Source organism: Symphalangus syndactylus, chromosome 12 (genome assembly GCF_028878055.3).
Source record: "Symphalangus syndactylus isolate Jambi chromosome 12, NHGRI_mSymSyn1-v2.1_pri, whole genome shotgun sequence".
NCBI lineage: Eukaryota > Metazoa > Chordata > Mammalia > Primates > Hylobatidae > Symphalangus > Symphalangus syndactylus.
The window spans coordinates 67,682,280-67,709,293 of record NC_072441.2 but is presented as its reverse complement, the minus strand read 5'-3'; the positions used below and the strand labels follow the sequence as shown (position 1 = coordinate 67,709,293).

The following is a 27,014-nucleotide window of genomic DNA, read 5'->3' as shown; positions in this document are numbered from 1 at the left end:
GGTAGAAGGAGGGTAGCAGAAGTAGAGAAAGTGAGATAGAGTTGTCTTATAAGTGGGGATTAACCAGGAGAGATGAGCAAGTAGGGAAGAACCCAACAGTGAACAGTAGAGTGGAAGTTACCTTTATAAAAGAATTTTTATTGCACTTAGACTCAGACAGTTCAAATCCTTGAGAAAACTTTTTCAGAATCCATGAAGGCATTTGTGACTAGTGCCAGTTAGATTTGAACATTAGACTTTTTATTTATTAATCAAAGATCTATATTTGACATACAGTTTAAGTGGTATGCAGCTTTAAATGTCCATGTTATCAGCTGATAAGAGAACCCAAAACCCTAGATTAATATGTGGAGACCACACAAATATCAATTTCAGATATTAAAGTAAAATAATGTGGATTCTGACTTTTGTATGTAAATACACATCTATTCCCTCCCCGTTGTACTAATCCATCTACAGGACCCCACCACTACCACCACCACCCTCCTCAGCCCACCCCGTGCACTGTCAGCATACAGACATTTACAGTATGCCTAGCTGAATTTAACTGGTGGCTATAGAATACAGCAAAGGCAACTGGCCCTGCTGACAACTGTTTTTCGCCTTGGTGGGGGCAGTGTGAATGAAAAGGAATGGACAAATAGAGGATATATCAACTTTTTGAGATCAAGTCTACAGGGCACTACGTCTGTCTCACATCAATCATCTGTTAAAACCAAATTCTCATGAAAGAGTATCTAATGAAGGAGAAGAAAAATAAACAGCTGCTTACCAAGCACATTTACCAGAAAACAGTGTTTCAATATTGATGAAGGTTTAGATTAGAATTTAGGATAATTCCACTCTCTCAAATCCCTTTGCACTCTCCCCCATCCCTAAAACCTTTTATTGTCATACCAGTTTTTCATTACATTAAAAGCCAAAACAGCACCAGTTGCTTTTGGTATAAATGCTGAAAAGCATCTCCTATTACTTGAAGGCCTACGAAAGATTTAGACTTCCACATGTAAAATGATCGTGACCTCTTTTCCAGGCTTTGTAAACTGACTTTTTGGGGTATAACTTTCACAGGTCACTTGGCGCACCAGAGTAATTAATTAAAGAAAATAGTTCCTAGACTCTTCTGAGTTTGGGTGGGGTTTTATCTAGTGCATTTGAATGACCAGGAATGAAGCACTCCATTGCAGATTCCACATGCTCCTTACTCACCACCTCCATGCCAGCCCTGCTTCTAGCCTTTGGAAGTAGATGTCTCCAGTATCCTGACACCATGTGTTCCTTCAGCTTTTGATCACATTACTCTCTCTTCATAACTCTGTAGTCATCCCACATTCACTTTCTATATCATAGAAACCTCCTGGCCCTCTGTTAGGAGAGACTGCTCAAGGTGAGCTTTTTGGTATTTCATATCCCTGTTCTCCATTTTACCTCCACTCTGCTTTTTCACGTGAAAACCAACCTTCAACTGAGCCCAAAAGGCCCATTCATTCACCTTTTCTTCTAAAACCGCTTAAGCTCTCTAATGCCTGTGTAGGTATGGGTATGGATTAAATAATACTCAAAATGAACAGAAGATATTGTGAAACATAATATTTTTATTGGCTTTATTTCAGGCAAGCACATTTAACCAAATTGCAAATTATATTACTATTAGACAGAAAATCCTACCAGATAAGACTTCTGAGGTTTGGTACAGTAGTTTGTCTTGATGGCCTCATGTATGCAGTCACTATAGTCAGTATTGCACTTGCCACACTTACAGCGTAAAGCAACAGGATAGGAAAAATAGGGAGCAACATGGAGTGGGCATCCTGGTATTTCTACAGTCCTGTAGATGAAGTCTCTGTATGTGCAAACATCCTGGGACAGAGCATATTTGGGAAGAAACAGTTTGCCATTGATATCCTGGGGAAAGAACAGAAAAGAGAGCATAATGTGACAGGACTTTAGGAAACATATAGATAATAGAAACATAAAAATAAATTCACTTATATTCCTTCATCACAAATACAACTGGGAAAGAACTCCTTAGCCCCATTCTCCAATACCAACTTAAGCACGTTGAATTCTACAGAGACAAAAGTGACACCCTCCTCTCTTTTATCGTTGATCATGGGAACAAGATAAGGTTTAAGTAAAGCTGGGACATAAAACTGTTATAAAATTATCTGTATCCATTGTGCTGAGTAGATTCACATAATATTGTAACCTGTGTACTCTGCTTCTAAGGAGCCAATAACCATTAGATTTGGGAAATGAGGTTGTGATTTATTTCATTTCCTTTCTATATAGGAATGGACTTCTTCAGGGCTTATATAATTTACAGCCAAAAGAAGTGACATGAACTACATACCCGCGTCATACAATATCCAGCACAGATGGTGGTGTTAACGGTTAGGCAATAAGCACACTCTCTCCTTTCGATGTGCATTGTATACTCAGTTGGAATACAAAAAGACATCGCTTGCCCACATGCAAGGCCAAAAAGCATGGACATCAGAAAGACAGCAGTCATGCTAAGTCAAAGATAAAATTAAAGAACCTATTGGTTAAAATCAGAAAGGGCAAAAAAAAAAAAAAAAAACAAGAAAAAGTATAACCAAACTTCAGTACCATCCCAATGTATGTAATCATGCTTATAATTCTACCATTTGTTCAAGGAAGACACCAGAAAGATAAAGTCCAAAAAAGGTCAACTAAAATTACAACTGGTGTTAAGGGGCTAACTCAGAAATCTAGGAACCCCCTGATCCCACTTCCAAACCCTTAGGATATCCCTTTAAGGTTGCAATATGTACAGCTGGAACAAATTAAAGATTATTTTACACAGAACAGGTATGTAATTTGTTCTCAAAAAGATTAACAGGGAAGAAAAAAAAGGTTGACTCAATTGGAAGAATACAATCAAGGATGACAGCTCCATTATGGGTTAGCCAGGAATATTAAATAATTTTTGGATGCATGGAAGAAAATAGAGGATCCACAGTGCCTCAGGCAGAAACAGAACATGCATCTCAATAGAGCTTGCATGATGAAGAACTTGTTCAATATCAATTGGATATCATTATCAATATGTATTGATTGGATATAGTTATCATATTGATATGATATCATATTGGATATATCATATCAATATGATATTGATATGATATTGATATTGATATTATCCCTCTGGATAATGTTATGACATAATTATTTTAGTTCTACTACTGAGGAAGGGTAATTAAATTTCAGACTTTTGAATGTAAGTTGATCACCTTGAAGATTAAGAAGACTTTTTTTAATCTTACAAATATTGTACAGCTAGCTAGATGTGTTTGGATTTTTTTCCTTCTCAAGTATCATTGTCAGTAAAGAAAATATATACCTTAATGGAGTAGTATTGTTGTCTATGAACATAAACTTGTTTGCTTGTTCTATTAAATAAATTATAATTTACTAAATATTTTGTTCAATAATCAGAAGTACCAAGATTTCCCCAAATCTGTCAGGGAAGTTATATCCCAACAGCATCTTTCAGCTATATACACTAAAACCTCTGTAAACTGAAACCTCAGAGGTTCAGCCTTGGTTAACCAGGATTATTTTTTTTCAATCAACTTATAAGAAACCATGAAAATCACATTACACAGGTTACCAGGGATTTATTTTAAATGTCAAATTCCAGAGACTAGTGGTCATTTCAGTCAACCTTCTATTCCTAGAATGAGAATTGCAGATAAATTAGATAAACATATATTGAGCATCTGAACCAGGCACTGACAGACACAAACGGAAAAGATACGGTCCTTTACCTAAAGGGCTGACTGTCCAGTGGAGGAGCTAATATGAACACAAATAATAAAAACACAGATTGTTCTAGTGCTCTGAAAGAGTCCAAATTAAGACTTTAAGACCTACAATTATCAAAGATTTATGTTTACTATATTTCTTATTACACAAGAAAGTAAACTAACCCATTTTAGGAAGACTTAACTTTTAAAGGTTAAAATAACAGGGGTTTTTCTCACAACTTCTTTTAAATGAAATGTTGCATATTCAAACATTCCTTGGAGGGTTTTTTTGGTATTTGAGTTAAGGAGAAAAAATATACAAATTCCTTACTCATGGAATCTGGCTTTCTCAAGCACTTCTCAAATGTGAGCTCCCTCTATGGTACAGAGTTGGTTCCAGTATTTTAGAGATACAGATCTTGATGATCCTCTGTAGGATCTTAAAATTACTAACTGGTAAATTATGTAAAATGCTTACCCATCATGGTCATTATAGTTCTTGCTTGTTTAGACAGCCAGCTACTGAGTTTTTTCTATAGGAAACAATTAACTTCACATATTTTAACTTTTAGCTCTATGATTCTGTATAAAATCAATGTGGTGACCTGGTGATGAAAATATTGGTCTAAAAATTAAGAAACAGAATTCTTCCATAAATCTATGAGAACTTGACTAAAATGTATAATCTATTTGAGTGTTATTTCCCCATCTGCAAAATAGAAAATGACAAGTACACCTGACCCTTTTTAAAATGTAGAATGAAAATTTGTTTTGGTTTTCCTGTTGTCATACTAACTATGGATACTGTATGTTTTTTTGAAGTTTCTCCTATAAATGTAGAACTCTAAACTAACAAAAGTAGAAAACGAAAGTGCTGAATTACCAGCCACAGGAGCTGTACAACTTTGTGGGCATAAAGAAAGCAAGAACTTTTCTTTTTCCTTTACTTCTTTATTGCGAACAGTAAAACTTCACCCACAGAATCTTTCTGGGCCTCAACTTTCTCACCTATAAAAGGAAGGCTTAGAACCAGAAGATGATCATGAAAATCTTCCCAGCACAAATAGTCTGTAATTCTATATGATAAATTAGTGTCAGATTTGATTGATAAAAGTTAGTGATCTAAATTCTACTTTAGAATTTAATTGCAGTTGTGTGCAACTGAGCAATTTAGTATCTCTGTGCTTTCATTTTTCCATATGTCCCTTCCTAAAGTCATAAAAAGAATAAAACAATACATGTGAAACACTTGGCACTCTATATAAGAAAGATCATATAGCTATATAACACTGTACAAATTAGCATTAGTTAATCCCTTCCTCTGTGATATGCCACAATTTCTTCCTCATTGTCATCTGGGTTCTCATCTTTGCCACTTAATTGCTTATTCTGAAATCATCATAAATAATTTGTTGGGTACCTAAACATAGAAGGCATGGTTTCAGGCAGGACTTAAATAATGAGATGCCTTCTTCAGATGCATGACCATATATGTCCCTACTTTCAACATATTTTCTTATTCCAAGATATGTTCTTTCCTTTGCCCCTTTCCTCTCTTTTTTTCTCTTATTTTTGCTCCCAATGCTTCATTCTTAATAAACAATTTCCTCTCTGCTCTGCTAACTTCCTTCACTAATTTTTACTCTCCAAATCCCTTACTATGAAAAAAACTAATTGCCCATCCTATGAATAATCCTAGAGCTTCACTAAAGCAGTATATTTTTCTAGAAAGCAAAATGTACTGTACAGCAGCTGTGTGTGTGTTGAACACTATCAAAGGAGGTTTAGCTATTAAATAACTAAAAAAAACTTATAATACAGAGTGCATTACCCCTGCAGGTACTCAAAAATGAATTTGCTCTAACATTCCCAGAAGTATATTTTCATAAAAGATGACCATTAGTACAGTAATTGAGAGGATTTAATACACAGATCATTATATTGATAACAATATTTAAATCAAAATGAAAACAGAAGAAAGTCATGAATATCAAATATCCTTCATTAGGAAACTAATCAGTTGTTTCTCTTTCTTTAAGTCAATGAATTTTTTCCTTATCCATATGTATGTAGTTCTCTCGCCTTCATCTACTACTAAACAATTTGGAGCAATAATTTAAAATATTAGAGCCTGTTGAAGCAAATTATCTTTCAGCATTTGCCACTTTCTAAAAAATGATAAAATGGTGAAAATGAAAAAAAATAGCTTAAGAACATTTCATTTCACAGAACCTTCTCACTATAGACACCTACCTTACTTTGCATTGGTGAGCAGATGCTGTGATGACCCAAACTAAAAGCTCTTGGTTCATTTTATACCCTTCAGGATAATCCCTCTAATCTTCTTGTTTATATAATTGCATTTGATTTACTGCTTTCTTATCTGAAAAGCATCTATTGAAAATTCATACTGAACTCCAAATAAAATGTATTTAGACAAACAAGCTCACAATATCTTTACCTGGAAACTGACATTATTAAAGCATGCATTTTCCTCTCTCCTGTTTCAAAATAAAATTACCTTTTAAATATATTCTTTATCAATATTTATTAATATTAATAAAAGAGAGATACAAAATGGGAAAAACTAAATTCAAAAAACATTCTAACATCTTCTAAGTAAGTCTTGGGAATAAAAATTTATTTAGGGCTTGAGTGCTTCAAGTTTTACCTAAATGTTCATGTAAAGATATATAAAATTATTCCTCATCTAAAAATTTTGTTTAGAACAAAATGTGTAGTTCAAAATATTTTGGGGGGATTTTAAGATATTAAGTAAAATTTACACGTATGAAAGAATGACTCTCTGAGGAACATGGCCACATCTGACAGGATGTCAAGCTGACCTGAGATAAAATTTTGGCCCTGCCATTTACTTGCTATATGACATTGGCATGCTTGACCTCTTCCGTTTCTATTAAAAGGTAATATTACTTCTCTAATGATTTGTGGTGTTGAGCATTTTTTCATATGCTTATTGGCCATGTATATATCTTCTTTTGAAAAGTGTCTGTTTGTGTCTTTTGCCCACTTTTTAATGGGGTTCTTCAGTTTTTGCTTATAAATTGTTTAAGCTCCTTATAGATTCTGGATATTAGATCTTTGTCAGATGCATAGTTTGCAAATATTTTCTCCCATTCTGTAGGTTGTGTGTTTATTATGTTGATAGTTTCTTTTGCTGTTACATCAGGTAACAAAAGTACACGATCCTAGAGAGACGGGAAACAAACAGTGAGAAACTACCCGGAGAAAGTTTCTGGGCCATAATGCAGAAGCTCTTTAGTTAAAGGTCCCATTTGTCAATTTTTGTTTTTGTTGAAACTCCATTTGTCGTCTTTGTCATGAAATCTTTGCCCGGTCCTACATCTGGAATGATATTTCCTAGGTTATCCTCAAGGGTTTTTACAGTTTTAGGTTTCACATTTAAGTCTTTAATCCACATTGAGTTGATTTTTCTATATGGTGTAGGGAAGGGATCCAGTTTCAATCTTCTGCATATGGCTAGCCAGTTATCTAAGCACCATTTATTGAACAGGGAATCCTTTCCCCATTGCTTGTTTTTGTCAGTTTAATTGAGCAAAGAACGATTGTCAAATCAGGCAGCCCTCAGAATCAGAAGAGATTCACAGAACTCTTCTCCTCAGTGTGGGCAGACAGCATTTATGGACAGAAAGTAGAAATGAGATATCGAAACAGCTTGATTTCATTATACATCGGCACTTGCCTTACTTGGACAAAGTCTGATCAGCTGGCTGCCTGTAATTGACTGAAGTTCAGCTGCTGTGATGAGCTGAAATTCAGCTGTCTGTTACAAAAGTATACTCCTAAGTTAGGCTTTCAGTTAGTGTACATACTAAGTTAGGTTGCAGTTCATTATGTAGGAACTCACAACACAGAGGTATCCTCAGGCCACATTTAGTTTAACAGATATATACCTAGAAATGGCCATGCCAGGGGCTCCAAAGTCTTGGGAATGTGAGCTACTATGTAATAAGATAATTTTGAAAACAGGGAAACTGGAAATGAGGGCGCCAACCTAATTTCAGACAAGATGGTAACACAAGAGTATGATAAATGGAAGAATGTTAGATGTGTGTTTCTAATGGAATTAATGCCTCCTTTGTATAAAGCATTGATTCAGGAACTCATTTTCTAGTGGATTTATATACCTATCCCTGGGAGATATATATATATGTATGTGTGTGTGTACATATGTAATGGGCAACTGATAGACACTTGGCCTGTTACTAAAAGAACTATAATAAATACCATGCATTTGGGTAGTGATTTTCTTGCTAAAGAGGCCTTAGTGTATATGATCTCATACTGTTAAAAGAATCCAGGCATGTTGAATTTGTGCTTCTGATCCAGGTTTACTTTCTCGCCTAAAATAATTATAAACCAGTACAAAATATATAAAATAATGTCTCTCTATATATTGGACATCAGGTAACAAAAGTACGTGATCCGAGAGAGATGGGAAACAAACAAGGAGAAACTGCCTGGAGAAAGTTTCTGGGCCATAGTGCATGAAAAGTTACCAAGGCAGAGGCCAGAAGCATCACCAAATTGAAGAGATAGACCTGGGAGTCCACCGATCCCCAAGGCAGCTAGAGTTCACAAGAAAGACATTATCAAAAAAGAAAACCACAAACTAATAACCCTCATGAAAAGAACATAGATGCAAAAATTCTTCACAAAATTTAACAAAACAAAATAAACAATATATAAAAAGAATAATACATCATGGTTGAAGTGGAATTTATTTCAGGAATGCAAGTTTAGTTTGCATTCAATTAAGAAAATTCACCCTACTAACAGACTAAAAACTAAAAGCCTTATGATCTCAGTGGAAACACACACACACACACAACCACATACACAAAAAGCATTTGACAAAATCCAACATAGATTCCTGAAAAAATTTTCGGCAAACTTGGAATAGAAGAAAACTTCCTAACTTAATAAAAGGCATCATCAAAAATTTATGATTAATATCATACTTAATATTGAAAGACAGAGTACCTTTCCTCTAAGATCAGGAAAAAGGCAAAAATGTCTGCTTTTGCATCTTCTATTAAACACTGTACTGTAAGTGCAATGTTAATGCAGTAAGCCAAAGGAAAAAAGACATTCAGATGGGAAAGGAAGGAGTAAAATTTTATTCACATACAACATGACCATCTATGTAGAAAATCTTATTGAATCACTGATTTCAAGATTGTAAAACTATGGTAATTAAGAAAGTGGTGTTAAGAAAGATCATTGGAACAAAATATGGTCCAGTAATAAACCTGTACACATGTGGTCAAATGATTTTCAAGAAAGGTGAAAATGAAATTAAGTAGAAAATAAATAGTATTTTCAACAAATGGTGCTAGAACAATTCATTATCCAGATATAAAAATAAATATTTTTTAAAATAAATAAATAACTTCAATACATATCTTGCATTATATACAAATGTTAACATGAAATATAAAAACTAAAATTCTAAAACTTCTAGAAGAAAGCATGGAATAAAACTTTTGTTAGGCAAAACTTGAATTAGGCAAAACTTTCTTAGATATAACACCAACAGCATGATCCATTTTCAAAAAATGATAAATTGGACTCCATCAGAATTAAGAACTCTCTTCAAAAGGCATTGTTAAAAGAACAAAGACATACCACAAACTGAAAGAAAAGAAACCTGCAAATTATACGTAAGATAAAGAACTTGTATACAGAATATATGAAGAACCTGCTATACTCAATTATAAGAAAAAATTATCCAATTTTTTAAATAAGCAAATGTTTGAATAGACATTTCACAAAATTATACAGATGGGAAGTAAACAGATGAAAAATTTTCATCATTAGTCTCAGAGATAAGCAAATTAAGACCTCAATGACAGCACTACACACTTCTTGGGCTGCCTAAAATTTAAAAATTGGAAATACCAAGGGTTAGCAAGGATGTGGAGCAACCGAAAGTTGTAGACAATGTTTGATGGAAATGTAAAATGGTACAGGTTCATCAGTCCATAAGTCTCTCAAAAAGTTAAACATACACCCACAATATGACCCAACCATTCCACTCCTCAGTATTTATCTAAGAGAAATAATAAGATATATCCATACATGAACTTGTACACAAACATTTATAGCATCTTTATTTTTAATAGCCCCAAACTGGAAACAATCTGAATGTCCACCCACAGGTGATAAACAAATATGTCATATATATGCAGTAGAATATTTGTCAGCAATAAATAGGAATAAACTACTGACACAGCAGTGACATGAACATCAATAATTATGTTATAATCTTAATATTATTAAGATAGACCAAAACAGAGTACATGCCATATAATTCTGTTTATATAAAATACCAGAAAATACAAATTAATGTAAGACAGAAAGCAGATTAATGATTGCCTGGGGATGAGGAAAGGCAAGGAAGGGGAAGAAAGAGGGATTTCCAAGGGGCAGAGGAAATATTCAGGAGGTGAAAAATATGTTCATTATCTTGATTGTGATGATGGTTTTACAGGATATACATATGTTAAAACCTACCAAAATATATGCAGGGTTAGGGGTTGAATTATGTACTCTCAAAATTCAAATGTTGAAGTTCTAACCTGTAGTATATCAGAATGTGACCTTATTTGGAAATAAGTTCATTATGAATGAAATTAATTAATATGAAATAATACTGGAGTAAAGTAGGCCACTAGCCAGTACGATTGGATATATCCCCTTCCAAAAAGAGGACATTTGGACACAGACACACAAACAAGGAGAATGCCATGTGAAGAATGAAGTTATGTTGCCTCCAACCAAGGACTACCAGAAGCTACAACAGAGGCCTGGAATACATCCTAGCTCAGCAGCTTCAGAGGGAACATGGTCCTGCAGACACTTTGATCTTGGACTTCTGGCCTCTAGAACTGTGAGAAAATAAATCTCTGTTGTTTTAAACCACTCAGTTTATGGTACTTTGTTATGGCAGTCCTAGGAAACTAATATATGCATTTTATTGTATGTCAATTATACCTCAATAAAACTGATAAAATATATGGTAGGTGGAAATCATCTGTGCCTACTTGTCTAACTTCATGTCATACCCACCTCTCTCCACCTTTTATTTATTATGTCCCTTAGAACATTCCAAACTTGTTCTTGGAACAGTGCTTTTACATTTGCTATTTGTTCATTATGGAGCAACCTTACAACAAGTCTTTGAATGGCTTTCTCCTTATCATCTCAGCTTAAAAATTACTTCTTTAGAAAACCCTTCCTTGACCACCAAGTCTAATGCAGCCTACTGCCACTGTCACTTTCTATCCTGTTATCTCATATTTTCTTCATTGCACTTAGCATTTTCTGATACTATATTATTTGTTTATATACTTATTCTCTGTCTCCCCCTTTCCAACCAGACTGTAAGCAATTTAAATGGAAGCTTTGTTTGTCTTGCTCATCACCATATCTTCAGAATCCAAACCAGCCTCTGCTATATATTAGGTACTCAGTAAATATTGATTACATAAATAAATGGAAACATAGATCCTATTCTGACATTTCACATCCATGGAGAGGTTATTTAATGCTCTGATGTTCTATAGATAGTTATAGGCAAAGTCAGGCTAAAATCCAAGTTTGTTGACATCGTTTTTGTTGCATTAAAATTTTAACTCATTTTCAAAGAAAAACAAACACTCATACTCTTTACTTAGCTAAACAGAGAAGTGGCATTAAAATATGAATCAGATTTACTGACATTATCCTTTAGCCCAAAGACTGGGTACTTTTCTAGCTCCTACTGTTATCTATATCCATAAAATTCTAAAATCCTGCGCAATATAGACACTTTTAAAATAATCAGTTTAGCCATCTTAAGCCTGAGTTATCAGTAAGAGTCATATTAAAATGGCCTGCAACATAAAACAAAACCTGTTTGTTTACTTAATTCCTTTCAATGCTTTTTTTCTTAATACAGATAATTGGTAGCAAATAGAGTTCAACCTATTTGCATATTGATCATTTTATTATTTTAAAGCTCTCAAGTGAGAAGACAAAATTGATTTAATATGTATAAAAATTATGTCAATTTGCTTTTCTCTTTTGGTAACAGATTAAAGCCCCTTGTATACCAGATTTACATGAATGTATGCAAGTTCTTTTCTATTTCAAAACATTTTTTGAAATTAAGGTCATCTATAAATGTTAATAGAAATTGCTAACATCTTCTGTAATAAAATTTGTAGTGTTATAAAGTCAGATTGGTATCCAATTTTCCTTACCTGTATGTCAAAACTAGTTTCTCTATCCCTTAGTATAATATCTTTCTTTCTACTTATGTTACTTTATATAACCTCTTGGTAATTAGATATTATTTATCTGGCTGAATAATGTAAGCAGTATTAATTGTACTCACAATAACAAGTATAACCACTTCTCAGCAACTAATGAACAATATGCTATCAATCTCACCCCAAAATTTTAAACTTTTCTTATCTTTTTTTAGCACACCTTTTATTTCTAAAGAAGTTTGCAGTATGAATATGCAAAAATTAATCAAAAATTTAGTTAGCAAATTAATCAGTGGTAGTCACAGAACAACAAATCCATAATGTAGTTAACTTGTCTCACTACGTATATATGAGTTTTCCTAGTGTTTAGAATTATCTTCTGTTGGGAACAATGGCTATTCATGAACTCATTAATTCATTTGTTCAACAAATCTATGGGATTCCCACCTGATTCCAGACACTGCCCTCAAGAAACTCCTTCTTACCAGTCATCTTCTTCACACAGCTATAAAATAAAAGTCCAGACCTCTCCTTGAGCCCCAGACCCATGTATCCAACTCCCTACAAGACATCTCCAATTACATGTTCCACAGGAACTTCAAACTCAGTGAGCACCCTGAATCCCAGGGACTGAGTTACGTGCCTCCTTCTTATACCAGCATATCACCCTCTGGGCTTACTCCCAAAAGAAGGCAGGAGAACAGCACTAAGCCAGCTTTTCTAGCCCAAAATATGAACCAGGTTTGGTGAACCTCCCCATAGGTAAAGTAAGTAAAGGAATAGGGAGAGGACCAAAATGTGCTTAGGTAAACACATTTTGATTTCAAGGAAGTCAAAAGTAGGGAAAAGCTCTTCCCTGCCTGGCACAAGAGGAGGCCTCCCAGTCTCTACTCCAGCACTACTAAATTGTTTTCATTGGTCAGTGCCCAGACTATTCAGCTTCTCCCCAAAGCCCCACATATTTCTGCTTTCACCCATCAAGGATTAACTGGTGTAAGAATTTCCCTTCTACTAAAAACAGTTAGAAAACAGGGCAAAATATATGAACCAATTATTCACAGACTTTGGATAACAGGCACCAGAAGGCTGATACTGAAAGAAAAGAAACAAATAAGTTAAGCCCTATGATTGTCCTAGAAACCTGAAGGCAGTTTCTAGGCTACAGCACAGAGAGGGGGAACAAAACAGAGATTATATTCTTAAGGAATTGTGAAGACACATATAGAAGTTCAGGGAGGCTGAAATGCCTAGAATTTTTAGGACAGAGAAATGAAGAGGAGGGAGCTGCCTAGAAAGAAAATCTGGAGATCTGAAAGGGGTTTTCATTGAGTCTTCGACTGATGACCAATTTGGATATGACGGGGTTGAAACTATGAAGCCAAGGAAAGATCACTGAAAATCAGGAGGCTGAACAATTCCTAGAGCTTACTTATGTCTAAAAATAGTTTGTGCTTCCATAAGCCAGAGTGGAGAAGTATTATAATACATAATTAGGTAGAGTCCTCAGAGAAGTCATGCTTTAAAAATGAGGATAAATTAACTCTAGAGTTAAGGCTGCTCTGAACCTTCCTGAACAAAGATAAAAAGGAACTTTCAAAAGGATTGAGCAAGCCAAGTAACATGAATGTCTGCCAGAACAAAGTTCAGTATTACTTTAAAAAATACAACAAAATATAACTCACTTATTAAAATGTAAAATTAACAATGTCTAGCATCCAATAAGAAATTAATAGGCATGCAAAGAAATGAAAAATATGACCCATACCAGAAGGAAAATCAATAAATAGAAACAGGCTCAAAATGGCAGAAATAATTAAATTCACAGACAAGAACCGTAAAAGAGCTTTTACAAACATTTTTAATAGGCTTAAGAATCTAAATGAAAACATGAACATGAGAAAAAGAGAAATAAAAGGTATAATAAAAGACCCAAATGGAACTTCTAGAGATTAAAAATACAATATCCAAAATGAAAAAACAAAAGTCACTGAATGAACTGAAAAACAGAGTGGATAGTTCAGAAGAAAGTATCAGTACACTTAAAGACATAACAATAGAAACCATGGTAGCCAACCTCCAAGATGGTACCAGTGATCCTCAATTCCTCATACTTGTGTCATTGTGTAATACCCACTCATTGTGTAATACCAGGATTTGATATGTCTGTGTGATCTTCAGAATGGAGCAGAATTGAAGTTATGTGATTCCTAAAGCTGTCATAAAAGACATTTCTACTTTCATCTTGCTCAGTTGAATCACTTGCTATGAGGGAAGTCAGCCATCAAGTCACAAAAACACTCAAATGACAGCAACTATGGCACAGTCCAAATGGCAAAAGACAGAGACCTCCTGCCAACAATCAGAACCAACTTATCAACAATGTAACTGAGCCATCTTGGAAGTAGATCTTCAGCCCTTATTAAGTCTTCAAATGACTGCAATCCTAAGACAATATCTTTTTTTTTTTTAATTATTATACTTTAGGTTTTAGGGTACATGTGCACAACGTGCAGGTTTGTTACATATGTATCCATGTGCCATGTTGATTTCCTGCACCCATTAACTTATCATTTAGCATTAGGTATATCTCCTAATGCTGTCCCTCCCCCCTCCCCCAACCCCACAACAGTCCCCAGAGTGTGATGTTCCCCTTCCTGTGTCCATGAGTTCTCATTGTTCAATTCCCACCTATGAGTGAGAACATGCAGTGTTTGGTTTTTTGTCCTTGCGATAGTTTACTGAGAATGATGTTTTCCAGTTTCATCCATGTCCCTACAAAGGACATGAACTCTTCATTTTTTATGGCTGCATAGTATTCCATGGTGTATATGTGCCACATTTTCTTAATCCAGTCTATCGTTGTTGGACATTTGGGTTGGTTCCAACTCTTTGCTATTGTGAATAGTGCCGCAATAAACATACGTGTGCATGTGTCTTTATAGCAGCATGATTTATAGTCCTTTGGGTATATACCCAGTAATGGGATGGCTGGGTCAAATGGTATTTCTAGTTCTAGATCCCTGAGGAATTGCCACACTGACTTCCACAATGGTTGAACTAGTTTACAGCTAAGACAATATCTTGACTGCAACTTGATGAGAGACACTCCAAGCCAGAACCATTAGCTAAGTCACACCCAAATTCATGATCCACAGAAATCATTTGATATATGTTTATCATTGGTTTAACCTATTAATTTTTAGAATAATTTGTTGAGCAGCAACAAATACCTAATTCAGAGACTACTTAAAATGAATAGCACAGGGAAAAAATGTTTTTAAAAAGCCTTAGTGGAGGCCGGTGGCTCACTCCTGTAATCCCAGCACTTTGGGAGGCTGAGGCAGGCAGATCACAACGTCAGGAGATTGAGACCATCCTGGTTAACACAGTGAAACCCTGTCTCTACTAAAAAAATACAAAAAAATTAGCCAGGCATTGTGGTGGTCGCCTGTAGACCCAGCTACTTGGGAGGCTGAGACAAGAGAATGGCATGAACCCAGGAGGCAGAGCTTGCAGTGAGCCGAGATCGAGCCACTGCACTCTAGCCTGGGTGACAGAGTGAGACTCTGTCTCAAAAAAAAAAAAAAAAAGCCTTAGTGGAATAATATCAAGCAGAATAAAATACATGTAATTGGAGTCCAGAATAAAAGGTGAGAATTGAAGTGGGGACCAAAAAAATTGAAAAAATGTGGCTAAAATATTTCCAAATTTGAAGACTATAAAACCACAAATCCTAAAAGTTCAATAAAACCCAAGTGAAATAAACATTTAAAAAACAATTCTGCTTTTCTCCCCCATGATGGAAGATTAGATGCTTTTCTAGCATCCTTCACCTACTTGGAAGAAGCAAAATAGTGTTTAGAGATTCACACTGTGATCTTTTATTCAAGAAGGAACACGAGAATTCAACCGAAAAGCAAAGGACACTTCAGATCTCAGGAAAGACAAGGTAGGCAGGCAGTTTGCATAGCAGCATCTGGCTGAGAAATGTGAGTGAAGCCCCAGTACATGAGAAGGGGAGACGGTGTCTTTCTATGAGTTAGTCCATTCTCTCATTGCTGTAAAAAAGACCTGGGACTTATAAAGAAAAGAGGCTTAATTGGTTCATGGTTCTGCAGCCTGTACAGGAAGCATAGCAGGTTCTGCTTCAGCGGAGGCTTCAGGAAGCTTCCAATCATGGCAGAAATCAAAAGGGGAGCAAAGTGTCTCACATGGCAGGAGCAGGAGCAAGACAGAGTAAGAGGGGAGATGCTGCACACTTTTAAACAACTCGATCTTACGAGAACTCACTATCACAAGAACAGTGCTGAAAGGATGATGCTAAACCACTCATGAGAAATACACTCCCATGATCCAACCACCTCCCACCAGGCCCCACCTCCAACACTGGGGACTAGAATTCGACATTAGACTTGGTGGGGGCCACAGACCCAAAGCATATCACTCTACATTCTAACTTTCCATTGGGGAACTGTGCCTCCCAGGCCAGGGGAAAGCACCTTGTCCCTCCCAAGCCCTGGAGCTAACTGGGAGAAAGGCTTGGATACTGTGAGAAGAAAAGACACTGAGCAGCGTCCTAGGCATTTTCTCAAATCTAGGACCCAACTGGAAGATACTATTCTCAATCCTGGCTCATCCCAAACTTGGTGGGATAGGGCTACTTAGCAGCAGTGCCTGCCATGGGCATTAGGGAGTCTTGGGCTGGAGATTGGAGTCCTGGGTCTGGAGTGAGGGAAGAGCTCCCACAGATAGAACTGAGGAGCAAGTTTGGAGTGTACTGCAATTACGGACACTGGAATTTGGCTCTGCCTCTTCATGGGATCAGAGAAGGAGGAAGTTTTCTGGAGACCTGTGGTTTTGCACAGGTGGTGAAATTTGCAGACATGAACAGCTTTGCAATCTAAAGCCAATCTGCATGCAACTTTACTGAGTGCCTAACCTTGCTCTCCTGGTCAAAATGAGGGAGTGAGCATAGCTGGATCTGTGAAGTGAGAGATAAGTAAGTATCACACTCACTCACCTAGTCTAGAAGCTTGTGCCACCCCTCCCTTCCCATGCAAGGAACTTTGTGCAGTGGCTGTTTTTCACTCCTTACCTGGGAATATCTCCAGGCATTTGGCAACTGCCCCCTGGGCTCATCAGAGCAGATACTTGCACCCACCATTAGGAAGCCTGAGTGCAGGCTAGCCCAGTCCAGCTCCAACAGCTTCACCCCCACAACTCCCACTGAGGCTGAGCATAGAATCCAAACCACTGAGCATTCCACAGCGCAGCCCAATGCCTGGGACACTGGAAAACTTCTCCTGGTAAACAAAGATCAAGAGAAACCCAATTGCTACCACCATAGCCATCTCTTACCTGCAAGTGCCACCTACTGGTCTGGAGGTCAAGCAGCACAACCAAATACAAAATCTGCTGACACAACTGCACAGCAGTTGAGAATGAGAGAAGCTTCTTTGGCCTCCACTCCTCCAGCTTCTCAGAAGACCATAAGCCTGTTCAGCCACCTGGTACACAGCTACTACAGCTGGCATTTGAGAAACCTACCACACTAAGATTATCTGTAACTAGTCTTTGCCATTGAACACACTCAGAAGCAAAGTGAAATGGCCCTACTCAACATATCTTATAGTCACATCCTCAAGGAAAAATTAAAAAGTCACGTCTATGGCTGGGGAATTCTTGTGGAGGTCAGAGTGGAAGCAGGTGTGGGAAGCTCCAGCAGAAGGAAACATGACTGCCAAAGTGTTTGAGCTCATTAGCAAGTTTGGACCACCCTTAGCTGTTGCAGGAGGTGTGGTGAACTCTGCCTTATGTAATGTGGATGCTAGGTACAGAGCCATCATCTTTGACCAGTTCCATGGAGTGCAGAACATTGTGGTAGGGAAAGGAGCTCACTTTTTTATCCCATGGGTATAGAAACCAATTACCTTTGACTACCATCTCAACCACGTAATGTCCCAGTCATCACAGGTAGTGAAGATTTAGAGAATGTCAACATCACACTCCACATCCTCTTCTGGTGTTTTGCTAGCCAGCTTCCTCACATCTATACCAGCATTGGAGAGGACTATGATGAGCATGTGCTGCTGTCCATCACTATAGAGGTCCTCGAGTCAGTGGTGGCTCACTTTGATGCTGGAGAACTAATCACACAGAGAGAGCTGGTCTCCAGGCAGGTGAGCAATGATCTTAAGGAGTGAGCAGCCACCTTTGTGCTCATCCTGGACAACATGTCATTGGTGTATCAGACCTTTGGGAAGGAGTTCACAGAAGTGGTGAAAGCCAAACAGGTGACTCAGCAGAAAGCAGAGAGGGCCAGATTTGTGGTGGAAAAAGGCTGAGGAGCAGAAAAAGGCAGCCATCATCTCTGCTGAGGGCAACTCCAAAGCAGCCAAGCTGATTGCCAACTCACTGAGCACCACAGGGGATGGCCTGATTGAGCTGCACAAGCTGGAAGCCATAGAGGACATCATGTACCAGCTCTCATGCTCTTGGAACATCACTTACCTGCCAGCAGACAGTCTGTGCTCCTCTAGCTGCCCCAGTGAGGGCTCACCCTGCCTGCACCTCCATGGGCCAACTCAGTCACAGCCCTGATGATTCTTAACACCACCTTCTTTCTGCCCTGACCCCAGAAATCACAGTGAAATTTCAAGATTGGCTTAAAGTTAAGGAAATAAAAGTAAAATCACTTCAGATCTAAAAAAAAAAAAAAAAAAAAGTCCTGTCCAAATAAAAGTAAATGCAAAAATAAGAATTGATTGTTTCTTCAGATGAGAAGAAAACAGCATAGCAATATTAAAAGTATGAAAAAGTAGGGTATTATCACATACACCCCAAAAAATCACACTGACTCTCTAGTAATGGATTCTAACCAAAACGAAATATTTGAAATGCCAGATAAAGAATCAAAACATTGATTTTAAAGAAGCTCAGTAAGATTCAGAAGAAATCTGAAAACTAATACAAAAAAATCAGTTCAGGATATGAATGAGAAATTTACAAGGAGATAAATATCTTAAAAATAGAACTTCTGGAAATGAAAAATATTGAAGGAATAACAAAATACAGTTGAAAGCTCCAACAGTAGACTAGAATACGCAGAAGAGACATCAAAACTTGAAGACAGGTTTTTTAATTAACCCAGTCAAGCAAAAATAAAGAAGCAAGAATAAAAAAGAATAAATGAAGCCTTCAAGAAGTATGGAACTACATAAAGTCTCCAAACATACAAATCATTGGTATTCCAATGGAATACCAATATATAGATTCATGTTATACAATGGATTCCATGGGAATACCAATGATTTGTATGGGGGAATAAAAAGCAAAAAATTTTAATAACTGATTAAGGGAAATAATTGGTAAAATGTTCCCTAGTCTTGAAAGGGAGTTAGACATTTAGATACAAGAGGCCCAGTAAACACCAGGAAGATACATTGCAAGATGGACTTCATCATGACATGTCATCAGACAGTTTAAAGTAAACATGAAGAAAAAAAAATCCTATAATCAGCAAAAGAAAAGAATCCAGTCACCTATAAAGGAAACCTTGTCAGACTAACAGTGGAAATTTTAGCAGAAACTTTACAAGCCAGAAGAGATTCCATTTTCAAAGTGCTTAAAAAAAAACCCTGCCAATCCTGAATTTTGTGTCCTGCCAGAATAAGTTCCATAAATGAAGAGGAAATAAATTATTTCCAAGACAAGCAAATGCTGAGGGAATTTGTCAGTACTTGGCTGGCCCTATAAGAAACATCCAAAGGACTTATAAACATGGAAAACAAAAGGTTGTTATTCACCATAACAACCTTATGAGTTTTATTCATCATAAAAATTCATGAAGTATAAAACTCACAGGTCTTATAAAACAATCACATAAAGGAGAAAGAGAAAGAAATCAATGGCAACATGACAGAACTCCACCAAACCACAGATGGGGTGGGTCAGGGAAAGAAACAAAGAATCTACAAAGCAACTAGATAACAATATTATGACAATAATGAAAAATCAAATATCAATGTTAACATTAAATATAAATGGATTAAATGCATCACTTAAAACATATAGATTAACAGAAGGAATTAAAAAATATGAACCAACTATACACTGCTTACAAGAAACTCACCTTCTGGAAAAGACACTTATAGATTGATGGTAAAGGGGTGGAAAAAGATATTCCATGCAAACGGAAACCATAAGCAAGAAGGAGTCGATATACTTACATCAGATAAAACAGACATTAAGCCAACAACAGTTAAAAAAAAAAAAAAGACCGAAGTCATAATATGATAAAGGGATCAATTCAACAAGAGGATATAATGATCACAAATATACATGCATCCAACATTAGAGCCCTCAGATTCATAAAACAAATAATGCTAGACCTAAATAAAGCTATAGACAGCAATACAATAATACCAAGGGATGTCAATACCCCACTCATAAGACTAGACAGATCACTGAGACACAAAACCAAAAAAGAAAAACTGGGCTTAAATTGGACTTTGAACTAAGTGAACCTGAAAGACATTTATAGAACATTCTACCCCAAAATGGCAGAATAGACATTCTTCTCATCAGTTCAGGGAACATTCTCCAAGACAGATAATATATTAAGCCACAAAACAAGTCTTAATAAATTTTTAAAAAGTGAAATTATACCAAGTATCTTCTCAGTGTAATAAAACTAGAAATCAATACCAAGAATAACTCTCAAAACTATACAAATACATGGAAATTAAAAATACTCCTGAATGATCTTTGAGTCAATGACAAAATTAAGATAGAAATTTAAAATTTTTTGAAACAAATGAAAATGGAAACATAACATACCAAAACCTCTCGGATACAGAAAAAGCAGCACTAAAAGGGAAGTTTATAGTGTTAAATGCCTACATCAAAAAAAAAAAGAAAGATAACAAAGTAACAACCTAACATTGCACCTCAAGGAACTAGGAAAAAAAAGAACAAACCAAACCGGAAGCTAGCAGAAGAAAAGAAATAACAAAAATCAGAGCAGAACTAAATAAAATTAAGAACAAAAGAATTCTGAGGATTAATGAAACAAAAAGTTAGTTCTTTGAAAGATAAAGTTGATAAGCCATTAGCTAGACTAACCAAGAAAGAGAGAGAAGATCCAAGTAAACATAATCAGAAATGTAAAAGGAGGTGCTAAAACTGATACCACATAAATACAAAAGATAATCAGAGACTATTGGGAGCAACTATATGCTTACAAACTAGAAAACCTAGAGGAAATGGATAAATTCCTGGAAACATACTACCAACCAAGATTGATTCAGGAAGAAATAGAGATCCTGAACAGACCAATAACAAGTAGTGAGACTGAATCAGTAATTTTTAAATTTCCCAAGAAAATACAAGCCAATGACCACAGGGATTCACAACAAAGTTATGTAAAACATACAAAGAAGAATGGTACCAATTCTCCAGATACTCTTCCAAAAAATTGAGGTGAAGGGAATCTTCCCTAACTCATTCTATGAATCCAGTATCATCCTAATACCAAAGCCAGACAAAGATACAACAAAAAAAGAAAACTATAGACCAATAACACCAATGAACATAAATGCAAAAATCCTCAACAAAATACAAGCAAACTGCATCCAAAAGCACATCAAAAAGATACTACACCATGATCAAGTGAGATTTATCCCAGAAATGCAAGAATGGTTCAACATATACAAATCAATATATGTGATTCATTACATAGACAGAATTGAAAACAAAAACCATATGATCCTCTCAATAGATGCAGAAAAAGCATTTGATAAAATTCAGCATCTCTTCATGATAAAAACCCTCAACAAACTAGGCATTAAAGGAACATACCACAAAATAATAAAAGCAATATATGACAAACCCACAGCCAACATCATACTGTACAGGTTAAATTGAAATCATTTCCTAAGAACTGGAACAAGGAAGGGATGCCCACTTTCACCACTCCTATTCAACATAGTACTGGAAGTCTTAGCCAGAGCAATCAGGCAACAGAAAGAAATAAAAGGCATCCAAACTGGAAAGAAGGAAATCAAATTATCTCTGTTGATGATATGATCTTACAGCTAGAAAACCCCAAGTACTTCTCCAAGACTCCTAAATTTGATAAGTGAGTTCAGTAAAGTTTCAGGATAAAAAAAATCAATGTACAAAAATCAGTAGCATTTCCTTATAACAATAGTGATCAAGCTAAGAACAAAATCAAGAAATCAATCCCATTAACAATAGCAACAACAAAAAAAATACCTGGGAATATATTTAACCAAGAAAGTCAAAGATCTCTACAAGGAAAACTATAAAACACTGGTAAAGGAAATTATAGATGACACAAACAAATGGAAAAACATCCCATGCTCATGGGTTAAAAGAATCAATATCATTAAAATGGCCTTACAACCCAAAGCAATCTACAGATTTAATGCAATTCCTATCAAAATATGAATGCCATTTTTAACAGAAAAATACAATCCTAAAATTTATATGGAATCAAAAAAGAGCCTAAATAGCCAAAACAATTCTAAGCAAAAAGAACAAAGCTGGAGATATCAGATTACCTAACTTTATACTACAAGGCTATAATAACCAAAACAGCATCCTACCAGTATAAAAATAGACACATAGATAAAAGGAACAGAATAAAGAACCCAAAAATACAGCCACGTAATTACAGCCAACTGATCTTTAACAAAGTTGATAAAAACATACATTGAGTAAAGGACACTCTTTTCAATAAGTGTTGCTGGGGAAATCGGATTGCCATATGCAGAAGCATAAAATTGGAGCCCTTCCCCTTTCATCTCATACAAAAATCAACCCAAGATGGTTTAAGAATTTAAATGTACGACCTGAAACTATTAAAATACTAGAAGAAAACTGGGGAAAACTCTTCTAGACATTGACCCAGGCAAAGAATTCACAAAAATTATGGCCTCAAAAGCAAATGCGAGAAAAACAAAAATAGACAAATATGGCTTAACTAAAAAGCTTATGCACAATAAAATAAATAATCAACAGAATAAACAGACGACCTGCAGAATGGAAGAAAATATTTGCAAACTATCGATCTGACAAGGGAGTAATATCCAGAATCTACAAGGAATTCAAACAACTTAACAACAAAAACAAACAGCCCCATTAAAAAGTGGGCAAAGCAGTTAGAATGGCGATCATTAAAAAGTCAGGAAACAACAGATGCTGGAGAGGATGTGGAGAAATAGGAACGCTTTTACACTGTTGGTGGGAGTGTAAATTAGTTCAACCATTGTGGAAGACAGTGAGGCGATTCCTCAAGGATCTAGAACTAGAAATACCATTTGACCCAGCAATCCCATTACTGGGTATATGTCCAAAGGATTATAAATCGTTCTACTATAAAGACACACGCACACATATGTTTATTGCAGCATTGTTCAAAATAGCAAAGATTTGGAACCAACCCAAATGCCCATCAATGATAGACTGGATAAAGAAAATGTGGCACATATACACCATGGAATACTATGCAGCAATAAAAAAGGATGAGTTCATGTTTTTTACAGGGACTTAGATGAAGCTGGAAACCATCATTCTCAGCAAACTAACACAAGAACAGAAAACCAAACACGGCATGTTCTTACTCATAAGTGGGAGTTGAACAGTGAGAACACATGGACACAGGGAGGGGAACATCACACACCTGGGCCTGTCGGGGTGTGGGGGGCTAGGGGAGGGATAGCATTAGGAGAAATACTCAATGTAGATGACGGGTTGATAAATGCAGCAAATCACCATGGCACATGTATACCTATGTAACAAACCTGCACGCTCTGCACATGTATCCCAGAACTTAAAGTATAATAATTAAAAACAAACAAAAAGTGGGCAAAGGACATGAATAGACATTTTTCAAAAGAAGTCACACAAATGGCCAACAAGCATATGAAAAAATGCTTAACATCATGAATCATCAGAGAAATGCAAATTAAAACCACAATGAGATATCATCTTACACTAGTCAGGACAGCTATTATTAAAAAGTCAAAAAATAATAGACATAATGGGTATGCCTAGAAAAGGGAACACTTATATACTGTCAGTGGGAATGTAAATTAGTGCAACTTCTATGAAAAACAATAGAGATATTGCTCAAATAACTAAAAAAAAGAACTACTATTTGATCCAACAATCCCACTACTGGGTATCTACCCAAAATAAAAGAAATCATTATATCAAAAAGATACCTGCATCCATATGCTTATCACTGGACTATTCACAATAGTAAAGACATAGAATCAACCTAAGTGTCTATCAACAGATGATTAAAGACAATATAGTATTCCATTGTGTGCGTACACACACATGCACACACAATGGAATACTACACAGCCATGAAAAAGAATCAAATAAAACTGCTGGCCAAGATGGCCAACTAGAAGCAGCTGTTGTGCACACTCATGGAAAGAAATTGAAAGGGCAAGAAAATACAGCAAGGGCAAGTAAACACAGCATCTTCAATTGAAACATCCATGTACATGCATTGAGACTCATCAAGGAAACAACTCAGAGAATGAAGAATGGAGAAAAGCAATGCAAGATGACCACATATCTGGGAGCAAAATGGAGCCAGGGGAGCCTCCCCAGCCTAGGGAAGCAGTGAGTGAGTGAGCAACCCTAGGGATTCACACTTTTCCCATGAATCTCTGCAACCCTTGGGTCAGGAGATCCCCTCATGAACACACTCCACCAGGGCCTTTAGTCTGACATGCAGAGCTCCGTGGAGTCTCAGCAAAGTAGTTGCTTAGGCACACATGGAACCTTGAGAGCCTTAGATATCTGGGCTTCCCAGCAAAAGCAGCTGCAACTCTGGCAAAGCAAGAGGTTACACACACCTCTGCCCCACAAATACCCCTAGGAAAGGGGCTGAATACAGGACGCCAAGCAGCGATGAGATGCAGGCCCTGCTTCCACAGTGTCTTGCAGGATAAGACCCACTGGCTTGGGATCCAGCTAGCCACTGATAGCAGCATTACACCTCCCTTAGATGGAGCTCCCAGAGGGAGAGGCAGTCCCCCATCTTTGCTGTTTCACAGAGTTAAATGTTGTTGTCTTCTGTACAGCTGCCCTACAGAAAAGTGGCCAGACTGCTTTTTAACATGGGTCCCTGACCCTGCTTCTCCTCACTTGGGGGCCTGCTGAGCAGCTGTCCAGCCATGCTCAGCAGTGTTTTCCATCCAAAGATGGCCACCATCTTTGCTGTTTCACTGCCTTAGCTATTGTTGCCTTTGGACTCCAGGGAGTCTGCAATGACTAGGGACTGGAGTCATCCTCCAACATAGCACAACTGCCCTACAGAAAAGCAGCCAGACTGCTTATCCACATAGGTCCTGAATCCCATTTCTCTTCAGTGAGCAGAATCTCCCAACCAGGGCCTCCAGCTGCCCCTGCCACTGTTTTCCAGCTGGCAGCGGTTTCAAAGCTCCCTGGGACAGAGCTCCCAAAGGGAGGGGCAGGCCACAATTTTTGCTGTTTCTTAGCCTTAGTCATTGTTGCCTTCAGGCTTTGGAGACTTCATGGTGACTGGGGGCTGGAGTAGACCCCCAGCACAGCACAGCACAGCTGCTCTACAAAAAAGTGGCCAGACAGCTTTTTTACAGATCCCCAATCCCATTCCTCCTCACTGGATGAGAACTCTTGACTGGGTCTCCAGCTACCCATGCTTGTGTTTTCCAGCCAGCAGCAGTTTCAAACCTCCCTGAGACAGAGCTCCCAATGGGAGAGGTGGGCCACCATCTTTGCTGTTTAAGCAATCCTAGCCATTGTTGCCTTCAGGCTTTAGAGAGTTTACAATGACCAGGAGCTAATGTGACCCCAGCAAAGCACAGCTGCCCTACAGAAGAGCAGACACACTGCTTTTTTACATGTCCCCGACCCTATTCTTCTTGACTAGGTGGGTTCTCCCAACCAGGGTCTCCACCCACCTCCTGCCAGTGTGTTTAGGCTAGCAACAGATCTGTACCTCCCTGGGACCAAGTGCCCAGAGGGAGGGGAGGCCACTATCTTTGCTGTTTCATAGCCTTCAGTGTTGAAACCTTCAGGTACTGGAAAATCTGAGGTGACCAGGGACAAAAGCAGGCTCCCAGCATACTGCAGCAGCCCTATGGAAAAGTGGCAAGACTGTTTGTTATGTGGGTCCCTAATCCTGTATCTCCTCACTGGGTGGGTCCTGCCTGTCTGAGTCTCCAACCACCCCTCACCAGGCTGTCAAGCCAATATCAGCTCTGCAACAACTTGGGGGACAGCTCTCAGTGGGACGGGCATGTTGCCATCTTTGCTGTCTCACAGCCATTGCCCTTGTTATCACTAAGCACTGAAGAGTCTGTGGGGTCTAGGGGCTGGTCCAGATCCCCAGCACAGTACACCCACCTTATGGAAAAGTGGCTGGACTGTTCACACAGGTCCCAGTCCTCACTTCTCACTGGGCAGAACTGCCTGACCTGGGACTCCAGCACAACCACCCTGCCCCTGCCCCACCACTTCAATCAGAAGCATTCCAGAATTTCTCCAAGGAGGAAATCTCAGAGCCACAACCCCTCCATCATTGTGGTTGCAGTGTTACCATTCTAGCAGTCCTCAGGCTGGGGAAGGAACAAAGGGCCTAGAAACCACACTGGCACATCCAGCACACCACAGCCACCCTGGAGAGAAGTTTACCCCCTCTTCTCTGGGAACTTTCACCCCCAACTCTTCACTTCACCAAGCAGGGCCCCCGGCTCATGACCAAAGTACAGTCACCCCACCCACCGCTGAGCATACCTACTGGTAGTGGCCCAGAATTTCTCTGAGCAGAAGCTCCCAGAGGCATCCAACAGCCCCTCTGCCACTGCTACAACAGCAGATCTATCCCTGCTGCCCCTTGGTATTGGGAAGAAACAAAGAG

At 37.5% G+C, this 27,014-nt stretch overlaps 1 protein-coding gene and 1 pseudogene across 3 annotated transcripts; one reads left to right on the top strand and one right to left on the bottom strand.

Annotated features, from left to right (window-relative positions):
• Positions 1-1,568: 1,568 nt before the first annotated feature.
• Positions 1,569-18,101, bottom strand: TSHB (thyroid stimulating hormone subunit beta). Of its 3 annotated transcripts, none has more exons than XM_063628034.1 (3): positions 18,001-18,101; positions 2,354-2,516; positions 1,569-1,905 (listed from the first exon to the last, which is right to left on the bottom strand). In XM_063628034.1, exons 2-3 carry the CDS (start codon positions 2,513-2,515, stop codon positions 1,651-1,653), a joined length of 417 nt encoding a protein of 138 aa, XP_063484104.1. In that variant the 5' UTR covers position 2,516; positions 18,001-18,101; the 3' UTR covers positions 1,569-1,650. The 3 variants fall into 3 exon arrangements, with proteins under 3 accessions (XP_063484104.1, XP_063484103.1, XP_063484105.1); XM_063628033.1 differs by lacking the exon at positions 18,001-18,101 and adding an exon at positions 17,166-17,210; XM_063628035.1 differs by lacking the exon at positions 18,001-18,101 and adding an exon at positions 6,027-6,061.
• LOC134734658 (prohibitin 1-like) lies at positions 17,804-18,621 on the top strand (annotated as a pseudogene).
• The last annotated feature ends 8,393 nt before the right edge of the window (positions 18,622-27,014 follow it).

What these genes read in the sequence shown, in the direction of transcription:
- TSHB (XM_063628033.1), bottom strand. Translation starts at nt 17,209, where the DNA reads ATGAGCCCAGGGGGCAGTTGCCAAATGCCTGGAGATATTCCCAG. An exon ending in ATGCCTGGAGATATTCCCAG is followed by an intron (nt 2,517 to 17,165) that starts GTAAGGAGTGAA and finishes TCTTTGACTTAG; the next exon opens with CATGACTGCTGTCTTTCTGA. An exon ending in CTGGATATTGTATGACGCGG is followed by an intron (nt 1,906 to 2,353) that starts GTATGTAGTTCA and finishes TTCTTTCCCCAG; the next exon opens with GATATCAATGGCAAACTGTT.